General features: G+C 39.2%; 1 protein-coding gene across 5 annotated transcripts; it reads right to left on the reverse strand.

Annotated features, from left to right (window-relative positions):
* Positions 1–424: 424 nt before the first annotated feature.
* Positions 425–10,064, reverse strand: LOC139975093 (major facilitator superfamily domain-containing protein 6-like). 5 transcript variants are annotated; one of them, XM_071982717.1, is made up of 4 exons: positions 9,773–10,064; positions 5,932–6,024; positions 4,635–5,708; positions 425–1,057 (listed from the first exon to the last, which is right to left on the reverse strand). In XM_071982717.1, exons 1-4 carry the CDS (start codon positions 9,909–9,911, stop codon positions 816–818), a joined length of 1,548 nt encoding a protein of 515 aa, XP_071838818.1. In that variant the 5' UTR covers positions 9,912–10,064; the 3' UTR covers positions 425–815. The 5 variants fall into 5 exon arrangements, with proteins under 5 accessions (XP_071838818.1, XP_071838823.1, XP_071838821.1 ...); XM_071982722.1 differs by having other exon boundaries at positions 426–1,057; positions 9,777–9,795; XM_071982720.1 differs by lacking the exon at positions 9,773–10,064 and adding an exon at positions 7,506–7,791 and having other exon boundaries at positions 426–1,057.
* Positions 10,065–13,287: the final 3,223 nt, after the last annotated feature.

Genomic DNA, 13,287 nt, shown 5'->3' on the forward strand with positions numbered 1-13,287 from the left:
CGCTATCATATTGTTCCTATCCGATCTGTTTCGCTATCTACGGCTCTGGTTACTAATGTGCGTAATACTTAATGTTTACATAACTGTTTATCAAAGAACTATACGATCCCGTATATACATGCGAGCACGCCGGAATAACGTGCATACAGGCGCGCTGGGTGATTGGATAATTCAAGTTTCCACTTGCGCAGTGTGGTCGAATGAAAATCGGTGCTTTTGGAAACGCATGATAAGGTGCTTTAAAGCAATTAGTTTGACTTGAAACTTCAATAAGACGTCTCAGAAGATATCTTTTCAATAATTATAAAATAGTGATCAATGTTCGGTACTGTTAATATTGTCAAGTTTCGCGGAACCACACACACACATATATATATATATATATATATATATATATATATATATATATATATATATATATATATATATAGGAGTGATATGAGAGCGCTGCACTTTGCTAATTTTGAGCGTGGATGGAGAACCACATTGTACAGTTATAGGATTTGAAACATATTTAAATTATTGATATCAATATTAGGCATGATGAGACACTGAGGTTACACTTAAAATCTGGAATAACTTAACACCCCCCCCCCACCCCATCAGAACCAAATCGTGACCGAATGTATATGATAATATTGAACGACATATACCGGAAATTTGTTAATGTTTCAGAGTCGCTCTTAAAATGCAAGAAACATTGCGAAAAGCTATTGACATATACAAGGAATGGTAAATCGACTTTTAACCCTTTAAACCCAGAATTTGAAACATTCATAGTATAAATATTTAGCAAGCTGATGCACCGTTCGAGTTCATGGTGTGATTTGTGAACCACGCTTGGCTTCCATCTCTTGTTGGATGTTGACCTTTTTAGCTGCGACCTCGGAGTCATCGATGTATTCATTAGATGCCTCCTCTCGGCTACCATACAGCCTGTTGAAGAGCAGGTAAACGATCAACATTGCGATGTTTATCCCAGCCATACAGCGGAATAAGTTCCTTGCACCATAGTTGTCGTAGAACACCCCTCCTGCCATGGTTCCAATAGCTTCACCTATACCACGAAGAGACAAAAAAAAAGATACTGTAAAAAAAAATATATATATTTATAAAATGTCACAAACATTGATTTGGCCTTTAAAAAGAAATGCACGTACATAATGGCATAGCCTATGGTATACGGTAGCCTGTAATTGACATGCATCCCTGTTTACCAGAAAATTGCCTCGCATAGTGTAGAATAGGCACATGTATTCGACCAATTGGTTCACACAGACAGTTTTTTTTTACACAATCGCTTCGACGAAACTGTCATGATATATACTTATATAAAAAAATAGTGGAGACAGTTTGTAGTTAATAGCTTGCAACGCGATGTTTTTTTTTTCTTTCTAAGTGCAGAACTTCTCCCACGAGATCCCTTGTTTTGAATCATCATGCTTCATTAGACTTTAGCGGTGGGGGGGGGGGGCATATATATAAGGTTGGAATAAGAGGGGGGTATGACGTAGCACCCACTACTCATAGCTAGTACAGTTACTACTGTTCATGTTCCACAACCGTGCATCAGTAAGCACTGCGCTGTGCTCTTGACACGGTAACATGTGTTACAGGTAACACATGTTACCGTGTTGCGAACACAGCGCAGTAGTTACTGATGCACGGTTTTGGAACATGAACAGTATAGTTACTGTACTAGCTATAAGTATCGGGTGGTCGTATAGCCAAGGAGCTGGTGAAAGTGCACAGAAAATGAGTTTGCTTTAATTAAACAGTCACTCGACTCGGGTCTGTCTTAGATAATTGCTGATAACTATCTCATAGACGAAGGAATATAATTTATGTCAGTATTCCTCTGTGACGTCACAATGAGCGTTAACGAGTCTGATGGCCCCCTGCAGAACAAAAATTGTCTTGAATTCGTCTTATAAAAGATTGAACTATATTGCATATTACCCTGGAACAGAAATAGTTTGAACCTGGCCCACAATACGCTGTCATTAAGGTACTTGACGCTAAATCTCTATCTATGACCTTCAGCTATACACATCTAGATGTAGCCGACAGTATTTACAATTTTTAAGTATTTATTTCATCTCTAATGCACTTAACAATTAGCGAGCTGAAAGCCTTTTTTTTTTCCTTTCAAAAAATAATTTCTGACACACTGTTGATCCTTGGATGTACTTTTGTGCCTGCGTATAGTTGCTTAGATTCATGTATTGCTTGTTTCCCGTTAATTTATACAAAATTGTCACGTAATATAGCTAGAGGAGTTCAAGTCATGTTATACCTTTTTATCCACCAGAGGGTAAAAATAAAGCAACGCCTGCTGGTGCGTACATTTTAAGCATAGATTACAGTGGCGTAGGAAGGTACTTTTGAGTGGGGGGGCTGAAGACTGATGGCCGGCCTGGGGGTGGGGTGTAAGGGGAGGGGGTGTCCCCCTCCCCTTTGGAATTTTTTTGCATTTCCAGGTGGCCTCAGATGCAATTTGGTGCAATATAGCACACTTCAACCCACCCACTCCATCTTGTATATAATTTTGCATTTTTACCTGGCCTTAGATGCAATTTGGTGCTCCAAATGAGATTTTTTTCTCATTTGGAAATGAAAAAGGGGTTTTCTGACTTGCGAAGCGGGGGGGGGGGGGCGGAATGATACTTCCGTCCCTCCATATTTTTCACGAGGGGGGCTCGCGCCCCCCCAGCCCCCGGGTCCTACGCCCTTGATAGATTATACTACATCACTATATAGTATATCTTCTGTAATGATGAAAAATAACATAAAAAATATAAAAATGCACGTGTTAAATTTATCACGTGTAGCCAATATAGATAAATAGGCTGGCTCCAATAATTATGAGGGTTGGGAAATAATGTACACTGTAAATAAGATAAAAAGCTTAAGAATAGAAAATAACAAATCAATAGTGTTATCGATATACCATAAAATTAAGTTGCAAATCTGTAGAAATTGGTTTTATATGGTATTACTCATGCAACTGAGAGAAAAGCATTTTGCATCTTGCAGGGAAAACGAGGGGAAAATGTTTTTGGGGTTATTGTACTGAGAACCTTTTGGCAAAAAGGTCAGATTTGGTTGTTGCAACAAGGCAGATATACCTATTCCGAACAGAATAGCTTCTATGATTAATTTAAATTCATACATGAGATGATCTATACAATAAACAAATAAGTCGAAATTTCCCTACGTTTTAGTGATTTTTTTTCTTGAAACGAAAAAAGGTTACGTTGTGAATTATATTGACAGTACTAGTGTCTCGATGGCAGAAATTTATCACATTGTTATCTACTTTGCAATATTTCTTTAAATTATGTTGTTGTAATGTGTTCAAGTTGGATTATGTTATAACATGTTTTTAGACACCTGGTATACTGAACTGATCTGGTACTGAAGTGACCGATAGTTAATCAGCAAGTTTCCAACGGTCTATAGTCGACCACGCATTATATTACATAATGGATACATTGTGAATACATCTGCCTATGTCTATACACATAGCAGGTCTAACGATAAGAATTCTTGAATTGATTGCACGGTGGCTAACGTCGTGAAATTTTAGTGGAATGTTTTGCTTCAACTTCTACTTTGGGGACTAAAATTAATCACCAACGGTATCAACAGTATCATACATCTAGTATGGCTCTGCTTTCCCTAAACGTACCCAACCCCCCCCCCCTCCACCCACACCCCAAATAAACCACTGTTACTACCATGGTATAGGTCGACAATTGATACGCCATTTTAAAGTACCCACCAAACTCGATAATTTAAGCAAGTTGTACATCCCATTCGTGTCGTGTTTCCGTTCTAATCTTTTGGCATCCACAGGCTGAGCACGTAACCTTTGCTATTGTTGTGATTAATTACAATATACACGCAAGAAAAATGCAACTTTGCCAAGGTCCATCGACCACGAACGTCTAGATAAGAAACTACTTTTTTTTCAGTGTTCCATGTGCCCACAAATTTCACATGCAGGCAGGCTGAACGCGTGACCGAACCAGGCTGCATGCTGAGATTAATTTCAGAGATACGGATATGAACTGCAGAGGAGGAGGAGTTACACAATCGGATGTTTACCGAAGTAATGAAATAACTCTGTCTCCATAATACCAACTATATACGTATAATGCACCGACTGGTGTATATGTAATTTCGTGTAAAAACGAGAGGCTATTATAGCAGTTCGTATCTTAAATCTGTTTACCATGAGTTCTCAAATTAAGTTTCTATAGCGAGGGTGCATGGGAGAAAATACAAAAATTGGTTGGAGCAAAGGGCCAGAGAACTAATGCATCTCCCTGTACGTATAGATTGAGCATGCAGTGTGTAGGGTAAGGTACTCACGCCTACAAGGCAATGCAGGTTCACATACGCGATTAATGCCAGATTTGGCCCAATTTGTTTTTCTGTCTTTTTTTTTTCGCTGGCAGGATTGAAATCTTCCGTGCTACGCATTGATTCACTGGTCGACAATTGAGAACCCGTAGCGTAAATACTTCATGCCATAAACACAATGCTTTATTTTAACCCGAACAAGGCTTTCTCTATAGGCCTATATGATATGTCATTGCACTGTATTAATAAGGTAAAGGAATACTTACTCAAACCAGCGTATAGGGCAAATGCTATCGCCTGCAGGGTAGCGGCCATACCAGGAGGGGCAACGTCGTTGCAGAAGGCGGTAACATTGGGCCAAAGCAGTCCGAAACAGATCCCATGTAGCAGTTCAACCGGGAGTATCAGCCAAGGGTTAATCAGGATACTGTAGACGATGAAACGCGTTGCCCATGCGCACAGGACGACGTAGAAGATTCCCTCATGGCCGAGCTTCTGGATAATCTTCTTGCTATTCCACATGAAAAAGACTTCACCGATACAATTGAATGCCGGACAGAGTGCGCGCGTTAAGTGAGGGGAGCTTAACTCGTTCAGAAAGAGATACTTGAAGCTATCCTGGCCGTAGGAAAAGCCGAAGGTACACATCACCAGAAGAAACATAAATATGCGCGGTTTCTTCAGGACGCCGCCCGCGCTCCTGAAGAACGTTGCGTTGGGCGTATGGTGAGCGAAAGGGGTCTTAGAAGCAGGCCAAAGAGTTAAAAGGATAAGGATGGTAAAGATTACGAACGCAGGAAGAAACTCATGAAGGAAGATAACATTCTTTGAGTACAAATCTAAAAGTAATCCGGTAGTTACTGCAAAGAGTAGTCCACCGATGCTTCCCCAAAGCCGTTGGCGCCCGTAGCTTTGTTTGGGGTTTCCCTTGATAAGCTGCATCGCGTTAGCATCTTGTAGGGGGACGACAGCAGCGTTGCAGCATTGCCCTAGACCAATTAGGATAAGACAAGCGAGAAACGTGAAGGTCGTGTTTGCTTTGAATGGACCTACGGAATCAGTAACCAAAGTGTCCTCGCTAGAGTTGGTTGCAGGTGGTAGGATATCAGGGTCAACTGCACCTGGTACAAAGAGCGTTCCAAGGAAAAAGCCCCCGACTCCTAAGACATTCGCCATCATCAAAGCCTTGTGAAGACTATATGTATCCGCCAGGTAACCCCAGATGGGACTCACTATGAAGTCGAGCAGAGGCTCAGCCCCGCGAATGAGTCCGATCTGAGTTATGCTTAAACCGAGATGTGACAGGTACACAGGAAGCGTTGGGAAAAGTGATACCAAAGCTGTTCAGAAAAGGGAAATAAATAGGGAACTTAGATGACCAGGATGATATCAATTGTAATTGGCCATTTTAAGAAGCAAAACCAGTTGTGAATGACTCGACAATGATCCAACTATAGCTTAAAATTCGATATTGAATTCGTCTTTATATCAACGAATTGTAATATTAAACCGACTACTTTTCCATATAGTTCATAACATCGTTAAGGTTTCACGCAAACTTACCTCCAATGTAGACAAAATACATTGCCTTGACAGGTAAGAGGTCTTTGTTGATGGACGCCATTCCTTTTACGTATCGTTGTATATGCGATGAACCTGCAGGTTACAAGAGAGCAATAACACACACAGAAATCAAATGTTTTTTAATCCCTTTGAGTATATACTTACAACTAACATTCGAGTTTCAAAAACGCCTATCTGATCATTTTCTAGATAACTTAATATTTCTATCTTCTATATTTCTCTCCTTTTTGGTATGTGTACCGTGTACCACCAGCATGAATTCATTTACTAATAAATCAGAGGACACTATATGGTCAGTACTAAAATTTTAAATGTATTAATACAACCTTGAAACGACCAAACTTGTCATTCGTAAAACTTCATTAACTCCGTAGTAAATACACCAACTGGCGTGGAAGTCGCTCTTATTATATATATATATATATATATATATATATATATATATATATATATATATATATATATATATATATATATATATATATATATATATATATATATATATATATATATATATATATATATATTATATATATATATATATATATATATATATATATATATATATATATATATATATATTATATATATATATATATATATATTATATATATATATATATAAATATATATATATATTGTAGCGTTGCCGCCAAATTGTAGAAAGTTTAACGGAACTGTTCCACCGTAAATTGAGGAAACTTTCACGGAAAAGTTGACTGTTCTAATAATCACATTGTAGCTCCAAAATAAGTCACGAAACGCAGCTATTAAAGTTGGCTTCTATTTATTAATGCAATACACTGACTTAAAAGGCTAAATAACAACAAGGTAAACAAGAACTGACTGAATAATTACTAACAGCTGATAACTTACAACTAACAAGTAAACAACTGACCGAGTGACAAAAACTAAAAATGATAACTGCAGAGAACTGCTAAAGTAGCAAACTAAATGGTAGCTGACAAATTACAACTGGGATAGACTGGCTTCTGCCCATTGACTACATCCCTTTTTAAACAGACCCATGCCCAGCTACTGACCTCCAATCCTGATAAGCTAAGCTGGCTGTCTTCGCACCTTTTACAAAGAATAATATAAGTACATACATATAAAATGAAACTTTCCCAGGACTAATAATAAGATAAGAGCATGCAGTAAAACTTTCCAAGGCTTTTAAATCAAGATAAGATACGCTTATGACACTTATCCTTATGATTCATTAGGTTTTTTAATTAACACTTACAGGGTGTAAACAAATTAGTGTGAGAAAATCTAGTTTCTCACCACCCTGAATATATAATTATTAATATAATTATTTATATATATTGATAGTAATTATATGTTGAGATAAGTTGAGACTAGTGGAACACTATTAGTTATTACTCAGAGCCTCACGCGTTGAGCGATCATCAGACAATATATATATATATATATATATATATATATATATATATATATATATATATATATATATATATATATATATATATATATATATATATATATATAGATATATATATATATACACTGATTAATATAGCTGTCAGGTACCTCAACGAGAGTGCTCTAAGCATTTTGCTGAGCATTACAAATAGAGTATATTCCAGGCTAGCAATTCATTGCTTCACTACTCAGAGTTTCGTGGGTAGATCCACTCATCAGGCGATACAGCAGTATAATGCAAGACTGCATGCACTTAAATACAATACAGCAGAACACACATAGAACAAAAGAACGATATGGACCGATAACCCTGAAAGAAACCTACTCTTTTAATCTGGATAGGGAGAATTTGTTTGCATGCCTACAGGTGGTTATAAACTCTGAACGGGTATTTAACGTATACTGTTGGGTTTGTAAATAATAAGAAACTCTTCCCACGGATTGCACCTTCTTGTAGCAACATTATGAGTACTGGCTTTTACTAGGTATTTCCAAGTGATTTTATACGGAACATTGCTATCTTTCAAGTGCCAAATGTATTTGCTGAGTGCTGTGCCATGGCGTATCTTTTGTTGTTAAAAGATTTTTTTGTGGAACTTTTTAAGAAAAAGTCACCCAGGAAAGAACCTGGGCACGAAAACCAAACTACCAAACGACTGATCCGCTCTCAGCCCCAGTCCCCTTGCATCGGGACTGTGACTGTGTGATTTTTTTGTGGTTGTTATATCTGGGTTTGAAAGATTCCGCAAGGCCAACAGTTTCTGTCCCCACCACCGAGGATACAGTGGCCTGATACACTACTGGGGAGGGGGTGTTACATTTACCAGGGGCAGGGCATTCCATTTTGTTTCTGCAGTTACAGGAGTCTTCCTTCTTATTAGCACTCTTAAGTAAAACTTGATTATGTGCACTTACAGTATGCTGAATGTTGTCCATACAACAGTAACTGATTTTTATGGTGTTTTTTTGTTGTTGCATATTTGATGCAAGACACTTCCGGGAGGGAAATGTTTCTTAACAAGAAAAAGGAATGTTTGTCCGGTGTTTGTGTCGACATTCTTCGAATACCGTGGGTTAAACCAAATAACCTTTCTAGACCTGTTACGTTTCTTCTTTGGCTGCGGCTCGGAGTAGGTGAGCTTGTGTTTGAACCCGCTGTTGTTTAGCGCTTGTTGGTAAATAGGAGCGGCTTTGTTAAAAACTTCCTCATTAGAAGAGATGTCACACAATGTTCTGTTGATGGACGCTGGTAGATTTTTTAGTATAACTTGCGGGTGGTTGGATTTACTGTGTATGTACTGTGGAGTGTTGCCAGGCTTGGTGTAGGGGTAGTACTGGTTTGTAATGAGGTCTAACGTCACATCTAGGTAGTTGATGACTTTCTGGTTGGCTTCTACAGTGATTTTTAAACCATAGGTGTTAAATATTTTACAGAGGTCTTTCTTGATGTGCTCTATCACTTGTGGTTTTTCGTCAAAGGTTGTTAGTCCGTCATCTCTATACAGGCCAATCCTTCCCTTGTCATATTTTTGGGCGATAATATTGAGCAGAAAAGTCCCCACTAGCTCACAGATCTCCGCTCCGTCGAAACTACCCATAATGACGTCAAATAGATAGTCAGAATTTTTTTTTTTTTGTCCACGGTGCTCCGTTATGGAAGAGCAAGGATTTCCTGCAATGCATTATTATGTCGATATCCTGGTTTGCGATGGTATTGTACTGCCGTGCAAATCGAAGGGCTAGTGTGAGGAGGTCTTCCGTGATGGATGGATAAAAATCCACTATGTCAAAGCAAATGAAAGAAACTGCCTGTTTGTTTTTCAGGTTTTGGAACCACTCAATGACTGCAGTTGTATTCTTCCATTGGTTGAGATTTGCCATTTTCAGAAGTTTTGAATTGCAGCAGTCCAAAATCACTTTGCTGATTTTTCCCAGTTCAGATTTTGCTGGATTTATGATTCTGCACGATGGCTTTGTTTTGAAGCTAGTTTTATGGTCTATTAATGTTATGTATGCTTCATTCCTTGCTGGTATGTTGATACGGTCGGCAAGTTGGAGGTTGGCTGCAAAAACGGGGGCTCCCGAGTTGGCACCGAAAAACGGGGGCTCCAGAAATGGCGCCCAGAGTTGGCCCCGAAAAACGGGAGCTCCAGAAATGGCGCCCGAGTTGGCCCCGTTTGGGGTCCCGAGGGCTGTGAAATTGCACGAAATATACCTCTTTCATTTTCACACCATATATAAGCATATATGAAAAATAATAATGGTAATGATAATTAAGCTTATGTAGGTCTAAGCAACTATATACAAGATGAAGGAAAATGTGAAAAGTTTTGAACAAGTATAAATATATTAAACGAAGATAAGGAACAGCTTACCTACACGACTCTGCAAGATTCGGTAACCAATTTTCTGACTTGTCTGGTACGTTATGCTTTCTAAAGTGTCAATAAAACACATGTGTGTTTCGTTGCTCAAATGAAATAGAGAAAGGCGGGTATATTTCTGGCATTTCATTTTGTTAATTCGGTTTCAGGTACGATTGAATAAAACTTCTCGAGCCTGCCAGAAAAAAAGGTCATTCTGGCAAATTAACTGGTAGTAAATGTGCACGAAAATACTCGGAAATAGTTTCCATTATAGTAGTTAAACAAGTTCGCTTGTCCACAATTTTGGCCGGCATTTTTCATATTTCACTTGTTATATAGTAATATATTATCTTCAAATTCTGTAGGAGCGACGAAATATTTCAAATTGAATAAAAATGCATTGAGTACTCGCTGATTAAGCCCTCTATTTTGTAAAATGTCCACTCAGGTTGGATTCATGACTGAGCAGTTGTCCTTCGCCTCAATGTACGTGATGATAATGTGCGTTATCGGCTTGGCAACAAAAGACTAGCAAAATATCAACAAGACAAAGGAACGGAAAACAGACGTAGGCTAATTGGTCTGTTGAATGTAGGGTACTTTATGTTGCATTCTTCATATTGATTTAATAACAACAATAAAAATTAAAAACTGGATCCCCACCACACCCTGACCCAGTGAACACAATAGCACGTCCACGTAAACAAAACACCTTTGCGAACGTTGACGCTCTCCGACTTCAGCGACTGAACATCAATGAGTTTTCGCTAAACGTTAACACATATATTGGTAACATATGCCATTGTTGCGAACGCAGATTTCTGCGTTCGGGACGCAAGATTACACCCAGGGACGCGAAATCTTCCAACTGCTTGCGACCGGATATTGCGTAAAAGAGTAACTTATATATATATATACTTAATTGGGAAAGGGTTTCGGAACTGGTCGGGGTTGGACCGACTTGCCTGTAGTGGACGGGGAAAGGGAAAACTTTTCTCAAATTTTGAATAAATATATGGATAAAATTCCATTGGGTAACTGTTAATGTAACTTATGTCAGGGGTTAATAAAAGTTGTGAGGAATTAAGGTCTAGCCCTTATAGGTTCTTGCCCTCGTGTCGTTGAGATATATACGTAATGTTTTCTACAACATTGAAAGGGCTCAATTACATCAGTTGAAAAGTGAATTATCTTTATGCTGGCAGTGTTTCCAGCTGGCACTCGTTCCATTTGATTTCCAACAGCTCATGTGACTGCATACAGCATCATAAATCAGTCGAGAAGTAGTTTATACCCCTTTTTGCTGGCATTTGTTCTAGTTTAACTTCACGTCTATATAATTATATATGTGCATATATATATATATATATATAGCCTATACTAAAGTTTACATGGACGCTATTTGTTTCACTGTGTACATTGCATGCCGTCCAGGCCTGCGTGATACTATATGGTCATAATAGTCTACTGCATAATTTACCACTTCGCAATTTGAGTTGCAGAGCTCTGTGTTGTAGTTGTATTGTGTGCATTGCATGCCGTCCAGGCATGCGTGATACTATATGCAGGTGCGTATCCAGGGGGGGCGTTGGGGGCGCGCGCCCCCCGGGTAAGGAAAAGAGGAGAGAAAAAAAGAGAAGAAAAAGGGAAAAGGAGGGGGGAAAAAAGAAAAGGAGGAGAGGAAGGAAGGGAAAAGAAAAAGAAAAAGAGAGAAAAATGAGAAAAGGAGGGAGTAGAAGTTAGCCAAGACCTCGGGAAGAGAAAGAGGAACAGTCATAGTTAAAGCGCTGATCCCTATTATATACACAGGGTAGCCAGTGACAGATCAAGGATTACAGAGCGGGTGTGCGCCTCAGCCTACCCCTTACACCGACAACTCCATTTTTGACGTTTCCATATTTCCTCTCTCACTAATGTATCTATATAAATACTATATAAGGTTTATCATAACGCGCGTGTGTGTATGGACGCCTTAAACAATTTTACGATTGTGCTATATGGAACCAACTGTGGCTGGTCTTGAACTCGACCGAGTCGTCGGGGAACATGACGCATTTCGGGAAGGGGGCGACCGCCCCCCCCCCCGAGCAAATTTTCTTTATGACATCGCTAGTAATTTCAAAATAGACAATGCTTAGATGCAACTTACAAGGCCTGAGAAGTGTCATTTCCAGCGATCTGGGAGGCATTTTCGGCCAAAATTTTTCTTGTACGCTTCGCGCCAACTCATGGTGGCGCTTCGCTTAGATAGTTTGCCTACCGGCTTCGCCCCTAGTCCCTTGGGAATTACTCGCTACACGCCTGTTCGAGTTTGTAAAGCAAAGAGCAGATATAACATCGTATCAGTGAGCATTGAAATGCATGTTCCACGATGAACAGCCTCAAAAACTGTCTATGTGTGTAGTCAAAGGCGTAGGAGCCCAATTGGATGTGGGGGCTGTAACGAAAAAGAAGGCCAAAATTTTTCGCGCAAGAAGCGCGCGTTCAATGCATCGATGCCAATATCATACAAGCAAGCATCGGTCATTACATTGCATGGCATCGTGTACCGCACGGTCCGTGAAAGTTACACAGTATACCGCCGGATGCCAATGTAAACAACCAAATGTCTTATGTAGATGGAGAAAAAGCATACAGATCCATTTATGTCAAAACTCTCTTTTACAGTAGTAATGTCGGTCAAGCTTACAACTTTATTTTAATTACCAAGGAGATCATTGTTAAGCTATTCATTGCTATTTATTTTTCTTTAAGTAGGTGCCCGAAGAAACTGGGAAAAATTTGGTTGCGGGGGGCACTCCTACGGGACCTACGCCTATGTGTGTAGTGTTCGGTTTCGATATACCTCATATCGGAAATATCTGCTATTTTTCATTTCCTTCAACCAAGTTTTATAATAGCCATTATAAGAGGTTGCAATATTTCTACACCAATAAATTAACTGTGTCGGAATTTTCAAAAAATTTCCTGACAAACATTCTTCATCATACTTTCCTCTACTCCTGCAATTTTGACCTGTCTTTTAGGGGTTCAAGGAGGTTTTTCTATATTGCTTGTCCATAGATTGAATTTTCTGCAACATTATGGGTATGTTTTCAAGTGATTTTATTCACGAGAAATGTGAATTTTCAAATTCTCAACAAACAATGGGCTTAAAACCTTGAAAAGTAGGGCTTTCGGATATTGGGCCGCGACGTAGAATCACCTACAAAAGCAATCATCCATAGGACATGCAATCAGGTCGAACATGATGTGACTGGTGACAATCTTCCAAAAGGTTATGGATGGGGGAAAAAAACTTTTGGGAAATACTTGGTTCTCAGGCAAAAGTGTACATCTGGTTGCTCATTTTCAAGCCCGAGAAGTGCCATTTCCGTTGATCTGGGGGGTATCAAAACCAGAAATTTTCTTGTACGCTCCGCGCCAACCGATGTTGGCGCTCCGCTTAGATAGTAATTCGCGCCCCCCGGGTTAGAAAATCCTGGATACGCGCCTGATATGGTCATTATAGTCTACTGCATAAT

This window comes from Apostichopus japonicus, chromosome 10 (assembly GCF_037975245.1).
Source record: "Apostichopus japonicus isolate 1M-3 chromosome 10, ASM3797524v1, whole genome shotgun sequence".
Taxonomy (NCBI): Eukaryota; Metazoa; Echinodermata; class Holothuroidea; order Aspidochirotida; family Stichopodidae; genus Apostichopus; species Apostichopus japonicus.